The sequence below is a fragment of the Ovis aries genome, chromosome X (assembly GCF_016772045.2).
Source record: "Ovis aries strain OAR_USU_Benz2616 breed Rambouillet chromosome X, ARS-UI_Ramb_v3.0, whole genome shotgun sequence".
Lineage (NCBI taxonomy): Eukaryota > Metazoa > Chordata > Mammalia > Artiodactyla > Bovidae > Ovis > Ovis aries.
Genome location: NC_056080.1, coordinates 94,144,395 through 94,169,074, shown reverse-complemented (window position 1 = coordinate 94,169,074; position 24,680 = coordinate 94,144,395). Strand labels below are relative to the sequence as shown.

The 24,680-nt window shown below is 39.3% G+C and overlaps 1 protein-coding gene across 1 annotated transcript; it reads left to right on the top strand.

Moving 5' to 3' along the window:
• Positions 1-269: 269 nt before the first annotated feature.
• Positions 270-1,649, top strand: LDOC1 (LDOC1 regulator of NFKB signaling). The gene has a single exon (XM_012107219.5). It carries the CDS (start codon positions 352-354, stop codon positions 790-792), a length of 441 nt encoding a protein of 146 aa, XP_011962609.2. The 5' UTR covers positions 270-351; the 3' UTR covers positions 793-1,649.
• The last annotated feature ends 23,031 nt before the right edge of the window (positions 1,650-24,680 follow it).

Genomic DNA, 24,680 nt, shown 5'->3' with positions numbered 1-24,680 from the left:
GTCTTCGCCTTTATCCAGCGGCCCCCGGACCTGCGAGCGCGGACGCCGAGCCCTAGTCCGGGCCACCCCGGCCCCGCCCCTTGCCTTCCCCGGCCCCGCCCCTTGCCTTCCCCGGCCCCGCCCCTTGCCTTCCCCGGCCCCGCCCCCTCCAGCCGGGCGGTGCCTGAGCGGGGCCGTCAGCTCGGCTGTGTGGGCGGAGCTTGCGCCGCCGCCGGGACCCCTGCGCGCACCGCCCCTCGCTCCTAGCCACCGCGCGTCTCCTCTGACACGCACTTCCTGCGAGGCCTCCGAGAGCACCTTAGCCTAGCCGAATCGAGCTGCGCCCTGCCCTGCCTTTCCAAGCTGTTCGCCATGGTGGATGAGCTGGTCCTGCTGCTGCACGCGCTTCTGATGCGGCACCGCGCCCTTAGCATCGAGAACAGCCAGCTCATGGAACAGCTTCGGCTGCTGGTGTGCGAGAGGGCCACCCTGCTGCGCCAGGTACGTCCGCCGAGCTGCCCTGTGCCCTTCCCCGAAACGTTTGACGGCGAGAGCTCCCGGCTCCCCGAGTTTATCGTGCAGACGGCGTCTTACATGCTCGTCAACGAGAACCGATTCTGCAACGACGCCATGAAGGTGGCATTCCTGATCAGCCTGCTCACCGGGGAAGCCGAGGAGTGGGTGGTGCCCTACATTGAGATGGATAGCCCCATCCTGGGCGATTACCGGGCCTTCCTCGATGAGATGAAACAGTGTTTTGGCTGGGATGACGACGAAGAAGACGAAGACGAAGATGAAGAAGATGAGTATTAGGCCCGGAGACCCTCGGGCCTAGAGGGGGAAGGGCACTGCCCTCCGCCACCCCCGCTGCCTCCCCGCCTCGCCCCGCCCGGAGCCACCGCGCTCCCCTAACGCTGTGATCCCCTGGCCTTTCCCTCCCCTCTGGTTGTCTTCCTCACCCTCCACTCTCTGCCGTAGTGCTTGTCTTTGTTCCAGGCATAGTGCTCTCTAGTCACCTGCTGCTGAGGCTGGGGCGTCTCTGAAGTGCACTCTGCTGCCCACTCTGGCCAGCCCCAGGACCCTCACTGCTCGTTAGAACTGTGTTCTGAGCCCCAGCTCTAGGGCAAGCCCCTCTTACAAACCGGTCAGCCTATACTCTGCCTTGCTGACTGTCAGGCCTGCACCTCTGCCCAGCGACCTGCGCTGCCACCCAAGCACCCTCCACCAGATTCCAGCGATAGACCCGGCCTTTGGAGATCAGGAACAATCTAGAAGATGCCTTTGTGGGCTACACCTCCTGGGACACTGATTTGGACTGCTCACCAACAACTCCACCCCCCTCCCCAGGGGCTAATCTTTCAACTTGATTAATTGTTCCCTACTAACTCCAGGTCTTCCTCCTGGCCCACCAGATTGCTGCAGGGGCCCATTGTGCCTGGCAACCCAATTGTTGACATTTCTCCTATGCATCAGTTTTGCACACCCGTCATCTTCATTTCAAAATTGCAGCAGTCCCATCGAGGTGTGCATTTGGACAAAAATACTAAAAACCGAACAATACAAACAAAAGCAAGTACTCAGCCCAGCTCCTCAATGCTACCTGGAAAAAGCATTTGCATTCTTTTCAATAAATTTCAAGCACTACCAAAAAAAAAAAAAAAAAACAACAACAGCAAGTGTCTTTTCATGGTTAAGGGCTATCATTGGCCTTTGCCACTTTCACCCTGACTCATTATTCCCACTGGCATCAGGGAATCTCATTCAACTTTCAATCTCTGTACTCCCCACTGTCACGACTAAACTCCAGAGGACAGTTACTACAGGGCTTTATGGGGAAACTGGTACTACCCCCACTGATGCCTTTCTTATAGCCCTGGTGAAGGGAGTGTTCTCTGGTGCTTCTGAGGTGGCATGGGTAAGGGGTGGCTGAGCAGGCAGGTGGCACACCATCCCAAACTGGGACAATTTTGAGAGAGCTTCAAGGGGACACTATTAATAATTAGACTGGAACAACAAGTACAAGTCAGGACACACAATATTTCTATTTTCATGAACTTTGGGGTTCTTCCTCAACATGGTCAGAGATGTTCTGCCTGTTAACTCTTAGTGCCTGTGGGGTGCTATTGATTTTAGGCTTCAATACATAGTGTAGCACATTGTTTTAAAACCCCTTTTAGGTGCTTGAGCTAACATTAAATCCCAGATCCTGGATAAATGTGTGCATACTAAATGGAGCCTGATTTGAACATTTCATCTTCCTCAGGCAGATCCCCTTAGAATTCCCACCCATCCATGTGCCCCAGATTCCTGCCTGAAGAAACTGACAAGATACCTAGATCTTGTACTACTGCTGTCTGAGCTATGCTGAGATCTCTCTGTGGGCCTGGAAGGCTCAGAGGCACTGAGGTAGTGGGGTGAGTGTTGAGAAGAAACTGCATACCTTTGTGGGGCAATTACCCAGTTAAGTCGCTGCAGTGTTAAGTCAGGGAACCTTGGTCCAGGGGTTTGTGGGGGCTGCCTATGCCAGCCAGGACCTGTCATGGAGGATTTGAGCTGTTCTGAGTTCTTATCTGTATCTGCCCCAATGTCTTCATTGTACCATATCCAGAGCCAGCCCTACCTTAGAACTTCTAATTTAGGTAATGAATTTCCTTGTTGTTTAAGACCTTTCAATGCTAAGTGTTCTTTTATTTGTACTGGTAAACCTCACAGTGTGGGTTAAATGAGATCCTAATCATTCTCCTGGGTAGTTTATGGGTGTGGCTTCAGTGAGATCACACACATGAGATAGTTTGAACTGTCCCTGCTACAGGATGAGCACTCAGTAAACTTGGGCTCTTACTCTTAGGCCTGGGAACCGAAGCATCATTCCAGAAACAGATCTCTTGCTATGACCTTGGCTTCAGTAGGAAAATGTCAGGAGTCCATAGGAGCAGGGTAGGCTCAGGGATAGTGGAAATGGGAGCAGCACGAGACTTTGTTTACTCTTTTGGATCTGGCATGAAGTCAGATATAAAAGTCAGTTTACAGTTACTTTGGTGAAGAGGCAAAGTCCAGAGCAGGAGTCATTTTTCCAGCCTAAGCAGGTTGTTTCTGGAGGGTGTGACAGGGGTAGATCACCATATAGCAGAGGAGGTTGAGGTCCATCCTGGGGGTGGATGTGGGAAAGTGCTGGTCAAGAGCTGAGAGCTGAATGAAACCCAGTGAAACCAAAAATCAGTCATCGGAAGTAATCAGTGGCCTGGGTAGATTTAGAGGAGAAAGAGATATGATGGTCAAAGAAATGTAGACCTTAGCCTTATGGTGGTTTCAATTTGTTGGTTTTATGGTGCCTTGGGCCAAAATTAGGATGCTACCTTGCTACAAGGTAAGGTCCAGAAAGAGAATCTAAACTGATTAGATTTGAGGGTGATGTTTTCAGGGTGGAAGTTGAAGGCATGAATAGATGAGATCTCCCTACCACCAAACCAAGTGAGTTCTTTCTTCTCATGGGGAAGTAAAGGGTCTCTGGTCAATGAAGATGCCAACACAGTGCCTGAGTAGCACTCATGACAGCTAGGCCAGGAGCTTCTGGAATCTGAAATGCACACATCCTGGGCATGTATGCATGGGTGTGAGCTGACTCTGTGTGTGTGTGTGTGTGTGTGTGTGTGTGTGTGTATGTGTGTGTGTGTTAGTGTCTTTCATGTGTCATGGAGGAGCAGGTTATGCTGTGAGCTGCAGAGAGGGGCAGTGTTAAGAATCTGGCTACCTTAGGATCAGATTCTGCAATAAAAGCATCAATACTAGCAAGGGCATGACTCCCATGGGAGGAATTCATGATAGTTTGATTGTAGCATAAGCACAGCAGAAAAGAATGGAGAAGCAGATAACCACATCTGAACAGTGTCACCACTCAGATAGAAACTATTAAAAGTAGGTGAAAATGTTGAAATAGCAAGTATGAACTTCAGATTCCTGAATTCCCATCACACTGGACTTGAAAATGTCACTGAAATTATGCTGTTAATGAAATCAATCATATTGTAGATCATACTCATGGAATCATATTAAATCTTCCAAAGTATGATTGAATTTCTCTAATCACTTGAGTAGGTAAGCAGTGCCATCCATTAATCCTGTCTTATTGTGTTTTGCAGGATGGTATGTAAAGCTAAAGGTACATTATGCACATTGTGTTTGGTTATGTTCTGTTATTATAACAGTGATTTGGAAGTAGAGGGAGATGTCTTCTTGAAATTAGTGGAATATTTTTTTAATAAATAAATTTAAATAATTTTTAAACTTCTTAAAGCAATTAAAATGAAGCTAATAAAGAGGTACCTGAATTTAGAACATTCCTGAGAATGTTTTCCTTGATGGATGATCACTGTGGGATGATTGTATGAAGTATATATATTATTTGCTTTGGAATATGAATTTTGCTGGGCTTTATGTTAAAGAACCTGCTTGCCGATGCAGGAGACTCAGGTTTGATCCCTGGGTCTGGAAGATCCTCTGGAGGAGGGCGTGGCAACCCACTCCAGTACTCTTGCCTGGGAAATCCCATGGACAGAGGATCCTGGTGGGCTACAGTCCATAGGGTTGTGAAGAGTTAGACATGACTGAAGCTACTTAGTGTGCATGCCTGGATGAATTTTGCTAAAGTAGCATTAGAAGTGTCTGGTAGTTTGCATTACTCAGTAGTTCAAGTATATTTCCTGCAGTCTTATGTCCACTTATTCCTAAAATTAAATACAAGGAACTATGACCTGTTTGGTGTCCTTCGACAGTGCTGGAACCCCTACTTCTGATCATTCCCCTTGCATTTTTTCCCTTCTTGTCTGAAATGCTTCTGTTATTATTTATCTTCAAATATTGTATTGTCCAGAGAGTTAACAAAAAACAACAACAACGCAGTTAGCCCGTGATGGATAATAGCTTGTTTGAAATAATTATGAACTGCATAGCAAGATTTGTTAAAGGAGCAGAAGCCCTCCCCTGAATGAGTTAGGGGAGGTGGTGGTGAGATATTGCAAAGGAGGTTTCAGAATAGTTAGATAGCAGCATTTATGTACCTCCTGTTATCTCACTTATGATCGATAACAAATTAACTTTTCTTAATATCCATATTTGCATACCTTCTTCCCCCACCCTAAATGACAAAGGATTTCATGAGCAGAATTATAATAATGTAATTCTTCTATTTTAATCAAGTGTTAGTCACTCAGTCATGTCCAACTCTTTGTGACCCCATGGACTGTCGTCTGCCAGGCTCCTCTGTCCATGGAATTTTCTGGGCAAATACTGGAGTGGGTTGCCATTTCCTTATCCAGATCTTCTCAACCCAGGGATCGAACCCAGGTCTCCCACACTGCAGGTAGATTCATTACCTGTGAGCCACCAGGGAAGCCCATTTTAGCCAAAGTCCCTACTTACATGACAAGTCAGTTCAGAATCAGTCAGCTCAAGATAAAAAACTGTCACAAGACTCTTATATTCCTCACTTAAAATTGTTACTTTTAAAACAAATAACAGTAAAGGAAAGCAAAGGGTATTTCAGTGGTAACTGAAGAAATTGGGGTATTTCTGATTTATTTGTTCTCTAGACACAGATAATTGCACTGCCATACAAGTCTTTTAGAACTGCTCATTTGAATGAACACAATTAAATTTTTAACATGTTCACAAGTAGGGAGAATAATATAATGAGTCCCCATAGACCCATCTCCATATTCAAAACTTACCAACCTTTTTGCTTCACCTATCCCTTTTCTTTCTTATAATTTTTATGGAATATTTAAAATAAAATATCAGATATCACATTAATTCACTCTTTAATATTTCAGTATGTTTCTCTAACAGATAAGCCTTTAAAAATAATCCATAATATCATCACCATCATGTACTAAAATACTATGACTCCTTAATATTTAATACTCCATATTCAAATATCCACTGTAACTTTAAAAAGTGTTTTAAATTATTGTTTGAATTAGGTTTCAAAAATGTCGACACAGTGCCTTTGGTTTATATATCTCTAAAATCATCTTTTAACTAATAACAATGGCCCTCCATCTTTTTTTCCCCTGAAAAATATTTATTGAGTAAACCAGGTCATTTGTCCTATGGAATTTCCTATATTCTAGACCTGCTTAACTTTTTCATATCCTTGCCCAAGTTTCTCTCGGATTGTTGGTGTTTCTCAATTTTTTAGAGGCTCTTTATTTATTAGGGATTAATGATACATGTTGCAAATATTTATTTTTATAGTGGTATAAATTTTTGGCCATGCCATGTGACAGGTGGGATCTTAGTTCCCTGAGGAGAGATTGAACGTGTGCCCCCTGCAGTGGAAGCACTGAGTCCTAACCAATGGGCCATAAGGGAAGTTCCTTATTCCCATAATCCTCCATATGTTTTAATCTTAATATATCAGATAACTGAATTAAATAATAACTACTTAGTCTAATTTTCACTCAAAGTCTTTTTGTTAACTAGTTTCTTTTTCACACGCTTCATCATTCATTTTTAATATAAATTTATTTATTTTAATTGGAGGTTAATTACTTTACAATATTGTATTGGTTTTACAATACATTAACATGAATCTGCCACAGGTATACACATGTTCCCCATCCTGAAACCCCCCTCCCACCTCCCTCCCCATACCATGCCTCTGGGTTGTCCCAGTGCGCCAGCCCCAAGCATCCAGTATCATGCATTGAACCTGGACTGGTGATCCGTTTCATATATGATATTATACATGTTTCAATACCATTCTCCCAAATCATCCCACCCTTTCCCTCTCCCACAGAGTCCAAAAGACTGTTTCTTTTTCCATTTTTAGTTGTTTCTTCAAAAGGTAAAGAACCCTGTAGAAGTCTGAGGCCATCCTAATATTTTTCATTCACAAACTCAACAAAAATATCAAATCAATTGTGAATGAAAAATATTAGGATGGCCTCAGATTTCTAGAAAATAACATTCAATGCTAAAAGATAGCGGAGCTAGGAAAGAAAAAAAGAAAAAAACAGAAGCAGAAGATATCAGGAAGAGGTAGCAAGAATACACAGGAGAACTATACAAAAATGAGCTTCATGACCCAGATAATCACAATGGTGTGATCACTCACCTAGAGCCAGACATCCTGGAATGTGAAGTCAAGTGGGCCTTAGAGAGCATCACTATGAACAAGCTAGTGGAGGTGATGGAATTCCAGTTGAGCTATTTCAAATCCTGAGAGATGATGCTGTGAAAGTGCTGCACTCAATATGTCATCAAATTTGGAAAACTCTGCAGGGGCCACAGGACTGGAAAAGGACAGTTTTCATTCTGATCCCAAAGAAAGGCAATGCCAAAGAATGTTCAAACTACTGCACAATTGCACTCATCTCACATGCTAGGAAAGTAGTCTAAATGACCACATATTTACAACATGTAGTCAAAATTCTCCAAGCCAGGCTTAAGCAATACATGAACGGGGAACTTCCAGATGTTTAAGCTGGTTTTAGAAAAGGCAGAGGAACTAGAGATCAAGTTTCCAACATCCTCTGGATCATGGAAAAAGCAAGAGAGTTCCAGAAAAACATCTGTTTCTGCTTTATTGACTCTGCCAAAGCCTTTGACTGTGTGGATCACAATAAACTGTGGACAATTCTGAAAGAGATGAGAGTACCAGACCACCTGACCTGCCTCTTGAGAAACCTGTATGCAGGTCAGAAAGCAACAGTTAGAACTGGACATGGAACAACAGACTTGTTCCAAATAGGAAAAGGAGTACGTCAAGGCTGTATATTGCCACCCTGCTTATTTAACTTCTATGCAGATTACATCATGAGAAACGCTGGGCTGGAAGAAGCACAAGCTGGAATCAAGATTACCGGGAGAAATATCAATAACTTCAGAAATGCAGATGACATCACCCTTATGGCAGAAAGTGAAGAGGAACTAAAAGCCTCTTGATGAAAGTGAAAGAGAGTGAAAAAGTTGGCTTAAAGCTCAACATTCAGAAAACGAAGTTCATGGCATCTGGTCCCATCACTTCATGGGAAATAGATAGGGAAACAGTGGAAACACTGTCAGACTTTATTTTGGGTGGGCTCCAAAATCACTGCAGATGGTAATTGCAGCCATGAAATTAAAAGACGCTTACTCCTTGGAAGAAAAGTTATGACCAACCTATATAGCATATTGAAAAGCAGAGACATTACTTTGCCAACAAAGGTCCGTCTGGTCAAGGCTATGGTTTTTCCAGTGGTCATGTATGGATGTGAGAGTTGGACTGTGAAGAAAGCCGAGTGGCGAAGAATTGATGCTTTTGAACTGTGGTGTTGGAGAAGACTCTTGAGAGTCCCTTGGACTGCAAGGAGATCCAACCAGCCCATCCTAAAGGAGATCAGCCCTGGGATTTCTTTGGAAGGACTGATGCTAAAGCTGAAACTCCAATACTTTGGCCACCTCATGTGAAGAGTTGACTCATTGGAAAAGACCCTGATGCTGGCAGGGATTGGGGCAGGAGGAGAAGGGGACGACAGAGGATGAGATGGCTGAATGGCATCACCGACTCGATGGACATGAGTTTGAGTGAAATCCGGAAGTTGGTGATGGACAGGGAGGCCTGGCGTGCTGCGATTCATAGGATCGCAAAGAGTTTGACACGCCTGAGCAACTGAACTGAATTGAAGTATTACTCATTTTTTTGGTCATGTTTTTGTGTAACTTGGTGTGAACATTTAATATGTAGATTTGAGATCTGCTTCCTTTCTGCAAAAATTTCATAATTATTTATTTAAATATGTATAATGCATGCTGATACTTATTTATGTTGACTCTTTTATCTGCCCTCTATATCTTAAATTTTCTCAGATTTTTTACAAATTTTTTCTTCATTTTCATTTTATTCTCTTTACTTCAGTCAGTCCTATCCTCTCTGTCCTTTACAGTGATTTCAGAAGTATCTATCATTCTTTGTGTTGCTTCCTGTTTGACTTCATATGTGACAGTTTTGTTTTATCCAACTTCTTTGCCAAGTGTTGCAAGCTCATGCTTGTTTCTGTTGACTCGTGCATATTCCTGAATCACATATTTTTCATTTCTTCTCTTGTTGTGTAGCTATGAATTCTTTATATCTTTTAAATTGATGGTGATGTGCTGTGTTATGATATGATGGGTGATATAAATCAAATATCTTTTCTCGGCAGTTTTCTTGTTGGGAGTGTTATTTGCCATTTTTTTCCTTGTTTCTTCCCTCCTGTGGGAGTGCATCTAGGAACCTTTCAGTATCTTGCCTCCTTTCCAATAACGCTGTTCATGCTCAGTAAAGAAGCTATAAGTCAGCCTTTCTTGTCTCTTTTAGTCTAGTCCCAACAGCATTTTCTCTGGCAGAAATAACTCAGTGTTAGTGACCTGTATATTGCATACTTCCCATTTTTCTGAAATGAGACAAATCTGACTCTCCATTCCCTTTTCAAAACATTTCCATACCACTTTCAGGTTTTCACTGTACCTGAATGTACCTGGATGGTTTCCGACATTATTTTCAGAATCAACATTCTGTACTTTCTATTCTTGTCTCTGCTGCTCAGTAGAGAACCTTAAAAGTAAAAAGTGAACTAATGACTTAGAATGTTTTCTCACTACAGCTGCGTGTGTGTTTGTGTGTGTGTTTCAAAAATAGGATCAATTTTAGTCTCAATTTTTGGAACAACTTTTTATCCCCTGTATAACAAGAAGAAAAATGGAAGGGTTTTAGCCATCTGTGAAGAGGCACTGCATATGTAGCAGATCCCATCAACATGTATATGGGGGAAAAAATAAATTTGTTGTCCATTGGAATAAGAAATGAAGAAGGTAAAATTAGCACCAGAAACTGGACAATAGAAAAGATTTTTAAAAAAGCATACATGGAAAGTTTTATTTGCTACAAGTTGAGAATGGATTGTTCCTCACACAAAGTTTGAGTTCAATGAAAATATATTGGGAATCAGAAAGGCTGATCCCTGTTTAGCTTTGCCTTAGATTTACTCTCCCAAACCGAAACAGCTTACTGAACTCTCTGGTTTTAAACTTCAGTGCCTATGTCATGGGAATAATTATATCTTAGGGCTAGTATAAGGAAAAACTGCCTAGTATCTTATCTGGTAGTCAATAAATATTAACATCATTCTTTTCTTCAATAGGTATTATTTAGTAAAATAGGAGTATAAGATTGGCTGTTATGCTAGTTGTGTGCTTTGGTAGAAAGCCACTGTATTGGGGGATTTGGAGTGTTAACAGAAAATGTGGTCAGCACATCAAAGTGTTGGATATTAGTGTGTGTTAAGAATTAATTGATATGTGAACAACATTTGACACTTTAAAATCACTTTCATGCATCAACATGAATCTGCCACGGGCATACATGTGTTCCCCAGCTTGAACCCCCCTCCCACCTCCCTCCCTGTACCATCCCTCCAGGTCATCCCAGTGCACCAGCCCCAAGGATCCTATATCGAACCTGGACTGGTGATTCATTTCTTATATGATATTATACATGTTTCCATGCCATTCCCCCAAGTCATCCCACCCTCTCCCTCTCCCACAGAGTCCAAAAGACTGTTCTATACATCTATGTCTCTTTTGCTGTCTCGCATACAGGGTTATCATTACCATCTTTCTAAATTCCATATATATGTGTTAGTATACTGTATTGGTGTTTTTCTTTCTGGCTTACTTCACTCTGTATAATCGGCTCCAGTTTCACCCACCTCACTAGAACTGATTCAAATGTATTCTTTTTAATGGTTGAGTAATACTCCACTGTGTATATGTACCACAGCTTTCTTATCCATTCATCTGCTGATGGACATCTAGGTTGTTTCCATGTTCTGGCTATTATAAACAGTGCAGCAAGGAACATTGGGAACATATGTCCCTTTCAATTCTGGTTTCCTCAGTGTGTATGCCCAGCAGTGGGATTGCTGGGTCATAAGGCAGTTCTATTTCCAGTTTCTTAAGGAATCTCCACACTGTTCTCCAAAGTGGCTCTACCAGTTTGCATTCCCACCAACAGTGTAAGAGGGTTCCCTTTTCTCCACATCCTCTCCAGCATTTACTGTTTGTAGACTTTTGGATAGCAGCATTCTGACTGGCATGAAATGGTACCTCATTGTGGTTTTGATTTGCATTTCTCTAACAATGAGTGATGTTGAGCATCTTTTCATGTGTTTGTTAGCCATCCGTATGTCTTCTTTGGAGAAATGTCTATTTAGTTCTTTGGCGCATTTTTTGATTGGGTCTTTTATTTTTCTGGAGTTGAGCTGCATAAGTTGCTTGTATATTTTTGAGATTAGTTGTTTGTCAGTTGCTTCATTTGCTATTATTTTCTCCCATTCTGCAGGCTGTCTTTTCACCTTGCTTATAGTTTCCTTTGTTGTGCAGAAGCTTTTAATTTTAATTAGGTCTCATTTGTTTATTTTTCCTTTTATTTCCAATATTCTGGGAGGTGGGTCATAGAGGATCCTACTGTGATTTATGCTGGAGAGTGTTTTGCCTATGTTCTCCTCTAATAGTTTTATAGGTTCTGGTCTTACATTTAGATCTTTAATCCATTTTGAGTTTCTTTTCCTGTATGGTGTTAGAAAGTATTATATTTTCATTCTTTTACAAGTGGTTGACCAGTTTTCCCAGCACCACTTGTTAAAGAGATTGTCTTTTCTCCATTGTATATTCTTGCCTCCTTTGTCAAAGATAAAGTGTCCATAGGTGTGTGGATTTATCTCTGGGCTTTCTATTTTGTTCCATTGATCTATGTTTCTGTCTTTGTGCCAGTACCATACTGTCTTGATGACGTGGCTTTGTAGTAGAGACTGAAGTCAGGCAGGTTGATTCCTCCAGTTCCATTCTTCTTTCTCAAGACTGCTTTAGCTATGTGGGTTTTTTTGTATTTCCATACAAATTGTGAAATTATTTGTTCTAACTCTGTGAAAATACTGTTGGTAGCTTGACAGGGATTGCACTGAATCTATAGATTGCTTTGGGTAGTATACTCATTTTCACTATATTGATTCTGCCAATCCATGAACATGGTATATTTCTCCATCTATTAGTGTCCTCTTTGATTTCTTTCACTAGTGTTTTATAGTTTTCTATATATAGGTCTTTAGTTTCTTTAGGTAGATATATTTCTAAGTATTTTATTGTTTTTATTGCAATGGTGAATGAAATTGTTTCCTTAATTTCTCTATTTTTTCATTATTACTGTATAGTAATGCAAGGGATTTCTGTGTGTTGATTTTATATCTTGCAACTTTACTATATTCATTGATTAGCTCTAGTAGTTTTCTGGTGGAGTCTTTAGGGTTTTCTATGTAGAGGATCATGTCATCTGCATACAGTGAGAGTTTTACTTCTTCTTTTCCAGTTTGGATCCCTTTTCTTTTTCTGCTCTTGTTGCTCTGGCCAAAGCTTCCAAAACTATGTTGAATAGTAGCTGTGAAAGTGGGCACCCTTGTCTTGTTCCTGACTTTAGGGGAAATGCTTTCAATTTTTCACCATTGAGGATAATGTTTGCTGTGGGTTTGTCATATATAGCTTTTATTACATTGAGGTATGTTCCTTCTATTCCTGCTTTCTGGAGGGTTTTTATTATAAATATATGTTGAATTTTGTCAAAGGCCTTCTCTGCATCTATTTAGATAATCATATGGCTTTTATTTTTCAATTTGTTAGTGTGGTGTATTATGTTGATTGATTTGCGGATATTGAAGAATGCTTGCATCCCTGGGATAAAGCCCACTTGGTCATGGTATATGATCTTTTTAATGTGCTGTTGGATTCTGTTTGCTAGAATTTTGTTGAGGATTTTTGCATCTATATTCATCAGTGATATTGGCCTGTAGTTTTCTTTTTTTGTGGCATCTTTGTCTGGTTTTGGTATTAGGGTGATGGTGGCCTCATAGAATGAGTTTGGAAGTTTACCTTCCTCTGCAATTTTCTGGAAGAGTTTCAGTAAGATATGTGTAACCAATACAATATTGTAAAGTAATTAGCCTCCAATTAAAATAAATAAATTTAGATTAAAAGATAAAAATTAATAAACAAAAATAAATAAAAGTCACTTTCGTATTCAATTTCTTCTGTGAGACTCATGCCAACTCAGTGAAGAGATATTTTTATTTACATTTGGAATATTAGTTTCTGAGATGCCCTAGGACTTGTTCATGATAAAAAATGTTAGAATGTGAGCTAGAGTTCCCACTTGAGTTCTGTACTCTTTTTACAGTTTCACACAGCCTTTTGAAAGTAATACCTTTTTTCAGGTTGTCTGTCTCCCATGGACCTTCATTTCCTTGTTTACAATCTGAAGTATTTTCATTAGTGGGCCACTCTGCAGGTTCTTCTCTAATTTAATAACAAAGTAGCCCTCCAAATGAGCAACTGTCACTGTCTACTCCAACTCTGAACCCCTGTAATTTTATCTCCATTTTCCACAGTTGCTGGAATACTTATAGAAAACAGTACAGGATTTGACAAAGATGCTGGGGTGACTCATTTTTTAAAAGCAAGGCCCCCAAACACCCCCCAAACCTAAATGTCCATCAAAGGAGATAGACAAATAATGATAAATTACATCCCTGTGAACTACTTTGTTGTTGTACTTAGTCACTCAGTCATGTCCAATGCTTTGCGATCCTATGGACTGTAGCTCACCAGGCTCCTCTGCCCATGGAATTTCCCAGGCAAGAATCCTGGAGTGGGGTGCCATTTCCTAATCCAGGGGATCTTCCCGACCCAGGGATTGAACCTTTGTCTCTTATGTCTCTAGGATTGACAGGCAGATTCTTTACCACAAGCGCCACCTGGGAAGCCCACGAACTACCTTGCAAGGGTAAAAATAATGATTTCTTTGTATTTTTGAGGGGACATTCCAATAGGAATTGTTAAGCATAAAAGTACTTCATAAATACATGTAAATTATGGTGATATTTATGGATATTTTATAACCTAAATATTTAAAAACCTAATATTTTAAAATGTGTATGTATATGAAAAAAAGAACAGGAAGATAAAAGCCAAAAATTTATTAATATTTACCCTAGATGGGATTAGTATGAAATAGAATGTTTGCCCATTTAGTCTATAGTGCTCAGATTTAATACAGTGAGTACTAATATAATGTAAAACATAGAATTAGTACTTATTCTGGATAAGTTTTAATGAAAATTAAAAAAACAACTTGGTAACATTATAAAATAATTCTCTTTTGGAAACAATAATTCATATTTTAGGAACCATAAACTTATTCACAGTTTGTTGTAAAATAAACACAATTGATTTTATAAATCCTGGTATGTTACTTTAATTCTACTAAATAATCAATAAAAAACATTTTTTTAATCAATGAAAACAGCCTATACTCAATTATTTCAGTAGCAAGTCTGGTCAGTGCTGTTAGAAATAGGTCATTCTATAATACCTTTTAAATTTGTCCCTTTCTTTTCAGCTGTGATTTCCTTAGGATAAAAATCCTCATTGCTTGCCAGGTTTATTTGTGTAGACTCCTAGATGACTTTTCTTCTTTCAGTCTCTCTTCCTTCTAATCTGTTCTTTTCATTGCTGTTAGTGTTGTCTTTCTAAAATGTAAATCTTACCACTTTATTCATTCAAAGTCTTTGTGATTCCCATTTCTTCAGAAAGTACTTAAATTTAATGACATAACATTTATGTCTGTATTACTATTTTTAAAAATTATCTTTCTATTGAGTTATGATTAACATATCATAAAATTTACCTTTCTATATGTACAGTTCAGAACTTTTATGATATTCACAAAATTGTGTAGCCATCACCACTATGTAATTCTAGAAACTTTTCATTATCTCACAAAGAAATCCCATACCTATTAGCAGTTACTCCTCATTGCCCCATCCCCCCACCTCACCCCTATCCTTGGGAACTACTAATTTCTGTCCCTATGGATTGCCTATTCAGGACATTTTTTACAAATAGAATCATGTGATATATGGTCTATTGTGATTGATTTCTTGTTCTTAGCATACAATTGTTGTAGCATGTATCAGTATTTCATTTCTTTCATGGCTGAATAATATTCTATTGTGTGGATATACCACATTTATACCACATTTTAGTTTTCTATTAGTCAATTAAAGTAAATTTAGGTTGTCTTCAATTTGTGGCTACTATAAATGATGCTGCTATGAAAATTCATGTACAAGCTTTTGTTTCAATATCTATTTTAAATTATCTTGGGTTTCTATCTAGGAGTAGAATTGCTGGGACATATGTAATTCTGTGCTTAACTTTTTGTAGAACTGCCAGATTGTTTTCCAAAATGACTATACCATTTTATATTCCCACTAGTATTAAGTGAATTTTACAATTTCTCTACATTCTCAGAAACACCTGTTATTGTCCACATTTTTAATTATAGTCATCCTAATTGGTGTTGTCTATCATTGTGATTTTGATTTGTTTTTCTCTAATGGTTAATGATGGCAAGCATTTTCTCTTGTGCTTATTGATCATTTGTGTATATATACATATATATATATATTTTTTTTTTTTTGGAGAAATGCCCATTTTTAAATTGGGCCATCTTTTTATATAAGAGTTCCATATGTGTTCTGGATACTATGCTTAATTATTATTGGATGTATATTTACAGATATTTTTACCTATTTGATGGATTGCATTTTCATTTTTTGATGCATAAATGTGTTTAATTTTCATGAAATCCAATTTATATATTTTCTCTTTGATTAGTTGTGCTTTTTGTGTCATACTTATGAAACAATTTCCTAACAGAGTCACAACAATGAACACCTTTTTTTATAATTTTTATAATTTCTATGTTCAATTTAATAGATATGAGTGTGAGCAAGTTCCGAGAGTTGATGATGGATAGCCTGGCATGCTGTGGTCATGTGGACATGACTGAGTGACTGAACTAAACTGAACTGAATGTTTTATATATATGCTTTCATAGTTCTCAAACTTTTAAATTTTACATATTTCATTTTGGCCTTTGGTTCATTTTGAGTTAACTTTTATATATGATGTGAGGCAGGGGTTTAAATTCATTTTTCTGCATGTGGCTATCCAATGTCTCAGGCTTCTCTGGTGGCTCAGTGATAAAGAATCTGTCTGCCACTGCAGGAAATGTGGGTTCGATCCTTAGGTTGGGAAGATCACCTGGAGAAGGAGATGGCAACCCACTCCAGTATTCTTGCCTGGGAAATCCCATGGACAGAAGAGTCTGGTGGGCTATAGTCCATTTGGTTGCAAACAGTCAACACAACTTAGTGACTAAACAATAATGACAACAACAATCCAATGTCCCAACACCATTTGTTCAAAGGAATATTATTTTAACACCATAAATTGTCTTAGCACTCATCAAAAAATCAATTGGTCATGTATGTATAGGTTTATCTCTGCTGTTTCTTTTCCTTGGACAATTTTCCCCACCTCTCTTTATCTAGGTATCTCCATCTATCTCTGATCTTACTTGAAATGTAATTTTCTCAGAGTGACCTTACTTGGCTAATACCTCCCCTTCCTAAACAACACCAATTTACTGTTATAAACTCTCACTATGCTTTACTTCTCTGTTGGTGCGTTTGTAAAAGAATCACTTATGTGATTTTTTATTGTCTCCTATTAGAATGCAAGCTCTTTGAGGTTCGGGTTCTTGCTTGTCTAATTCCCCACTGTACAATAGTGTCTAAAACAATCTTGACCACCTGGTATGCACTAGTAAATATTTGTTGTATAAATGGTTGAATGAATGAGTGAGTGACTTTAAACAAGCATTGTGTAAAAGGTTTGTGCGTGAGATAACTGAAGTTTGGGGGATATCAGAAAAATTCAGACCTCATTACCATACTAAATAAAGCAGAGAGAGACTTCAATGAGCATGCCCTAAGAAGAAAAGTACACCTTTCTGCAAAAGAAGGATGGCATGGAACTCTTTTTGTAAAGTGTTTTTGGCACTTTTTGAGCCATTATTATCTCCTTTGCATGCATGTGATTCACGGGGTCACAAAGAGTCGGACACGACTGAGCGACTGAACTGAACTGATTATCTCCTTATTTAATTTACAAAAAAAAGTAGTAATCAAGGACAACTGAGAGTAGAAATCTTTCTGAGGTTTACTAACAATGTACACAGCGTCTGCTTTCCATATTATTTTGTTTTCAAAGGTGACCTTAAAGTCTTATGCTCTGCTAGAGATAGGAGTATTTGAAAAAATTTTCATTATCATTGAAAACACTGGATTCATGTTGCCACCCTAGGGAAATTAGGAAATGCCAGAGATCTAAGTTTGAGGTTAAAGGATGCTTTTGGAGAATAAAAGATAATGGGGTTTGAAAAAATATCATCACAGAAGCCATGCTTATCTGCATGCAGTAGTTGTCTGTTGTGAATTTATTTTTCTTCTTACAAACCTCCTTACTTCCAAGTCCTTTTCTTTTTCTATACTTCTCCTTTTCAGTTTCCCTCTGGTGGCTCAGATGGTAAAGAATCTGCCTGCAGTGCAGGAGAGCTGGGTTCCATCCTTGGGTCAGGAGGATCTGCTGGAGAAGGGACTGGCAATCCACTCCAATATTCTTGCCTGGAGAATTTCATGGACAAAGGAGCCTGATGAGCTACAGTTCATGGAGTTGGGGAGTCAGACACAATAGAGTGACTAACACTTTCACCTTTTCCACCTTTTCAGTCACCCATGGGATAATTAAAGCAGTGTATATAAGTAAACTCAGTTTCTATATCTTTAGGTCAAAAATTGTTAATGATGAAATAAAAAGAATTCTGGACACCATGTTCCACTCTGTGGTAAGCTTGGTATAACTGCCTCTGTGACGGTAGCTACCCTCATACATATGAACGGATCAATGGAATTTGAGAGACTACTTTAAATATTCTTGTCGTATAAGCATTGTGTATTAATTTTTGGTCATTTCCAAACTGTATTTTGGAAGAATTGAACATGGAGAATATAAGCAACGTTGGTAGTAATTTTTGAAATTGTGATGGAAACATTTATTCAATATCTAGTATTTACACAACATTTTTCTTTGTGGTAGTTGATGCTTTGGTTCAGATGTTTACTTCTTCAGTGAAGTAGGTCTGTCTCAGCTTACTTCCCTTGACTCAAATATACATGCATCAAACTCAATCTTGCTCTTTCCTTATACTCCTTTAGCACTTACACTGGATTATTCCACAAAAACTGAGGAAAATGTTTTGATCAGTTGTAGGGCAGTCAGCACATTTTTAGGAGTTAAAGAGCAAAAAGAGAAGACAGTATCTATTTATTGGGCTTTACTTTGCTCTTTGCTAATAATATCAACATCAGAGCCCTGACCCTGAGAGAGACTGTTTCACGGACATGTAGTTCTGAAGCTAACATAAAGCTGGAAACTTTCCTCCATGGTAGTCATCTCAAAATAATATCTTGATGTCTTTTTATATCAAGATGTTGCTAGATAGAATTTGAAAAATGCTCATAGAGTGTAAATAAAATCATCAAAATCATTGAATAGTAGGCTATTTTTAATTAAATTTAATTAATTAATTTTAAAATATCTACAACTGTACTTGGAAGACATAACAAAATACTGAAACCTCCTTTGGCTTCTGACTATACATCTGACTGTACACTATGTGAAACTTCTCTTGCAGAGGTATCTCAGCAAAGAGAACATAAAACATATGGCCTTCGTTTTCCTGACACAATGATTTGACTGCTGCTTTTAAATCCCTGGCACTCATGATTCTGTTTTGCAAAAAGAAACTGTTTAAATGGAGGTCCAGTGTCAATGATGTTAATGGCCCTATGGTGATACAGTTCACATCAAGGATGAAAATGTTTATGGGCTTTTATAGGTCTTTGTCTGTCTTCAGTTGAGTTCAGTTCAGTTCAGTCGTTCAGTCGTGTCCAACTCTTTCCGACCCCACGAACTGCAGCACACCAGGCCTCCCTGTCCATCACCAACTCCCAGAGTTCACTCAAACTCATGTCCATCGAGTTGGTGATGCATCCAGCCATCTCATCCTCTGTCTTCCCCTTTTCCTCCTGCCCCTAATCCCTCCCAGCATCAGGGTCTTTTCCAATGAGTCAGCTCTTCACATCAGGTGGCCACAGTATTGGAGTTTCAGCATCAGTCCTAATGAACACCCAGGACTGATCTCCTTTAGGATGGACTAGTCTTAGGAGGCATATTAAGTCTTTTTGTAGACACTGAAATTGAGGTAGAAATGGAAGTACCCAGGATTACCCTCACAAGCCTGCGTGAAAATTAAGATTAGATTTTAGAATTCCTGGATTCTGCTTTGTTGAGACATATTGATAAAGAAAACTGTACATGGAAGCAGTTTGCAAGAAGGGAGGTTGTGTCCTGGGTCTTCAGTGGATTTGCTTATGTAGATATGACTATCAATCTCTTGGACATTTTAATGTTAGGCATCATTAATGTGTTCTCATGGAATGCGGAATATAATAACATTTCTGAATATGTACATTATGCCAACTCTCTGATAAGCATAACATATCATGATCTCTAACATTTATTATGATTTATTACGAGTTTTCAAAATATTATATTCTTCTGTTTAACAGGAAATTGATGTCCAGTGAGATATAAAACTTTCCCAAATTTTATGAGCTGAGATTCAAATTCAGGTCTATGTGATCCCAAAGGTACCAGTACACCATGATTCTGTTTGAATAATCAAATGCATCAAATAAACATATAATAGAGGAGTGAATATACATGAGAAGAGTAATATTTGAAGGGTGAATCTCTGAAGTTTCTTGTGGCTATTGAAACAAATTACTACAAACTTGGTGACTTAAAATAGTATAAATTTGTGCCTTCACAGTTTTTGAGTCCAGAAGTCTGAAATTAAGGTGTATGGAGGTCTGTACTCCCATTGGAGGCTCAAGAAGGGAGTCTTTTTCTTTATCTTTTCAGCTTATGGTGGCCAGTATCACTCTAATCGCTCCTCTGACAGTCATTTTGCCTCCTCCTCTTCTGTCAAATCTCCTTCAGTTTCACTCTTAAAAGGACACTTATTGAATTTAGGGATCATGCTTGTAAGCAAGAATGATAGCCTCATCTCAAGATCCTTAACTTAATTACATCTGCAAATACCCCTTTTAAAAAAACTTTTAAATTAATTTAGTTTAATTGGAGGATAATTTATAATATTGTGGTGGCAAACCATACGTCAACATGAATCAGTCACGGGTACACATGTGTCCTCCCCATCCTGAACCCCGCTCCCCACCCCATCCCTCTGAGTTCTCAGTGCACCAGCTTTGAGTGCCCTGTTTCATGCATCAAACTGGCACTGGTCATCTGTTTTGCATATGGTAATATGCATGCTCTTCTCTTAAATCATCCCACTCTCACCTTCGTCCACATACTCCAAAAGTCTGTTCTTTACATCCGTGTGTCTTTTGCTGCCTTTTAAAAATCAGGTTCACAGTTTCCAGGAGATACAGTGTAGTCATGTATTTGTGTGAGAGGGGGTATTGTTCAGCCTGTGGGTAATGGATCTTTATGGTTAGACTGAGTTGGACCAGGGTGTTTTCCCTACTTTTCCCAACTGTGGATCCCTGGGGGAGATGGAATTGTCAGACCATTCTCAAAAGCTTAAAGAGATGGATAGGCTTAATAAGTTGAATAGACAAGGAGTGCATTGAACCAATGTAGCAGGTTATCCCTATGGGCAGAAATCAGCCAATATAAAATCACTGATAGAAAAGTTAAAAGATTCTATAGGAAAAACTAGTTTTGGAGTGAATATTCACCTGGTAGACTCTGTCTTCAAGGGAATTACATTCTAAGCAGCATGACAGTTTATTGAGTAAAACAAGGGCCTATTGTAACAGTTTATCAGATACTGGATGATTTTTTTCATAAAAATCCACAACAAAAGAATAAATTTTAAGGGATGAAATCTCCCATACTGGGGGAGATACTATGAAGAGCAGAATAAAACTGAACAGCCCTGCTCTAAAGACAAAACTACCCACCCTTCCTCTCTACTTAGCAACAGTCAGAGTCCCTTGAACACTATTTTGATTTGGAGTCATTAGGACTAATCTCATCTTGTTCTTTTATCTTTTATATCTCAGGTCCATAGGTATCCCAGCTCTCCTTGTCTCCATAGTCATCTTGTACATCTTTAAAAAAAAAAAAGAAAACTATTTATCAACTCTTAAAAACCATCTACTTTGCATTCTAGATATCAGAGACAGTGTTTAGTAAAATCTTTATTTTCAGTAACTTCTCTTAATATTTCTTTACCTCCTTATCTTAAATGAAACTTGGCTCTACACTAATGACTCTCACTGTAGCCTTTTTAAATGATTGGTTTCTTTTTCTCTAACACACCCCAATTACTATTGATCCTGGAGTTAGGATAGGTATTTTTATTGCACCTCCTTGCTGATGACAGACTATTCTCTCTTCCTCCTCCTACCAGCTTGGAATCTTATGTTATTTCATTGTATATCTCCTGTTATCTCTCGTGATGGTTAATTTTATGTGTTAATCTGACCAGGCCACAAGATATCCAGATATTTGGGCAAAAATTATTCTGGCTGTGTCTGCGAAGGTGCTTTTAGATGAATTTAACATTAAAATCCATAGACTGAGTAAAGCAGATTGCTCTCCCTTATGTGGGTGGGTCTCATCTAATCAGTCAAAGGCCTGAGTAGAAGCAAAAAGCTGACTTTCCTCAATATGCAGAGGGAATGCCGCTGCACAACTGCCTTTGAGCTAGGACATTGTTTTTTTTCTTGCCTTTGGACTTGAACTGAAAATTATACCATAAGCTCTCCTGGTTCTCAGGCCTTTGGACTTGGACTGGGACTATATCACTGGCTCTCCTGTGTCTCTACCTTGCTAACTCCAAGTCTTGGGACTTCTCAGCCTCCATAATTGTGTGAGCCGATTCCTTATAACAAATATCTTTAAATTCTGTTGGTTATGTTTCTCTGGAGAACCCTGGCTAACACATGCTTCTATATTTTACCCATCTCCTGACTTCCAGTTTACTCCTCTACAGGCATTAAAGACATTATAACTTCTGGCACACTATCACTCTCATCAATATCATTCCTGTTTCAATCCTTGGTGATTTCAATATTCATGTATTCCAACACCCTGGCCTCTCAGTTTCATGACCTGTTCTTTAGTTTTCTTTCCCAACTTTGCTACTTGTTCACATGGCCATATCTTATCTTGTTATTGTCAACAATTCCAACCTCTCCACAATATCAGTGTCAAGCATCACACTTGACCACCAACTCACTCCCTCTCCTACCCCGGTAACAACTATTTTATCTCACTGGGACCCCTAGTATAGTGACTCTGCTAATTTTTGTCTATCAACTCTCTCCCCACCCCTGCCCCACTGCTGCCATGAACATATCCTCACTTCCATCTACATTGTCTTAGTGTCCATAGTCCATTATTACCTTCAAATTTGTTGCATCTCACTTCTTCATCATACACATTTGACAAAATCCCAAGAGTGACTGAAGCGACTTAGTAGCAGCAGCAGCAGCAGCAGCAGCAAGCCTGGTTAAATCAAACATGGTTGGAGAAACTCATGCAATCATGCCAACTGGTCTCACTTTAAATCCAAAATCACCACCAGCCTCAAATGGATCCTTAAATCTGTATAGCTATTATGCTGTAATAGCCATTTCCATTAACACCCTAGATGACTATTTCATGCCTCTCCTTTTACAAAAATGAAGCACCTACTCCCTCTATTTGCTTCCTGTTTAAGTGAGAGAGTAGAGATAATCAGAAGAAATTTTCCTCGAACCACTATTAATATCACTGCATCTTCCCACCAGCCAGCTTCTGTGCTCATACACTCAACCTTTGTTCCTGGTACTATGAAGTCTGTACTCCCAGCTGAAACCTTTGCACTTAATCCTAACCCTGCTCATCAACTCCAAAATATCCATCTTACAATTCTCTTCTTCCTTTTCTATATCTTCCCCCCCACCCCGCCCCAGATCTTTCTCATAAACATAGTTTACTAATGTTTCTCCCATTCTAAAACAGCAAAATAAATAGCTCTCTTGATTTTGTTTCCCTCTTTGGCTGCTGCCCCACTTCTCCTTCCCCTTGATAGCAAAAGCCCTTGAAGGAGTAATCTATACTTGCTATCTTTGGTTCTTCTCCAACTTTTTCTTGAGGCTTTCAGTACTACCATTCTGTATGCAACTGATTTTATAAAGGTTGCTACTGTGAACTGAATTGTGTCTCCCCAGATTCATATGTTTAAGTCCTAAACTCCAGTACCTCAGAGATAATTGAATTAAAATGAGGTCACTGGTTGAGCCTGAATCCAATAGAACTGGGGTCCTTATAAGAAGAGGAGATTAGGACACATGCTTCAGAGGAGAGGCCATGTGAAGGCACAACAAGAGTCTGCAAGCCAAGGAGAAAGGCCTCAGAAGAAATCAAACCTATGAGTACGTTTATCATGGACAGTAGCCTCCAAAACTGGGAACAAATAAATCTCTCCTGTTTAAGCCACCCAGTCTATGGTATTTTGTTATAGCAGCCCTCATAGCCTAATACAGTTACCAGTCATATCCATGTTGCTAAATCTTAAAGCCCATTCTCAGTCTTCACATAGCTTGGTTTTTAATCAAATTCTGATATAGATAATCATTTCTTCCTCCTTGATACAATATCTCCACTTTGTTTTAAGGATATTACAATCTCTAGATTTCCTCATACCTCACAGGTTTCTCCTTCTCAGTGTCTTTGGTGATCCCCTCCTCCACTTTCCCAATTCTAAACTTTGAACAACTATAGGGCTCAGTCTTTAGACACCCTATGCGTTCATTATTCATCACTCCCATTACTACCTCTCTTGTCCAAGGTATGATTCCTAGCCTGGATTATAACAATTATCTTCTTAACTTGACTCACTGCTTCTACATTTGATTGTCTGTACTCTGTCCTCCACACTGTAGCCACAGTGATATTTCTAAAATAGTTTATTATTTCTCTGCTTAAAACTGGTGATTCTTCCCTCTACCAAGGTAAAATCTTTACCATAAGGTCCTTATGATTTTACTCCTGCCCATCTCCGAACTTCTCCTCTGGCTCTCCCCTTAGCCACTGTACTCACTCATATTGATCTTTCTGATCTTTTAAAAATTTGCCAGACATGCTCCCATCTGGATATATTTACATTTGCTTCATTTTGCCTGGAATGGCCCTTGCCCAGGTATCTGCATGTCTCTCTCCTTAACCTCTTTCAAGAATCTGCTCAAACATCACTTCTTAGTTATGTCTTCCCTGACCATCCTTTTATGCTATCTGCATGTGCCCTACTTCCCCTGAGAGCACTCAAACTGCACTTCACTTACTGTACCTCCTTACCACACACACTTGAATGGAAACTCCTTGAGGGCCTGTATTTCTGTCTGATTTGTTTGCCTAACATCTAACATGGGACTTGGTATGTATCTGGGGTTCCATGAGTATTTGTTAAGTAAGTTAATGAATGACCAAATTACATTAATAACACAAAACTGTATCAGTTTTCTCTAAACAGCACTGCACAGAGGAGAAAGTTATGATAAACTAAAAAAAAAAACTCTCAAAGTTATTTAGAATTCAAAGGAAGAAAATCTAGAGAATCATGGATAAAAGTCAAGTTCTATAATTGC

What these genes read in the sequence shown, in the direction of transcription:
- LDOC1 (XM_012107219.5), top strand. Translation starts at nt 352, where the DNA reads ATGGTGGATGAGCTGGTCCTGCTGCTGCACGCGCTTCTGATGCGGCAC.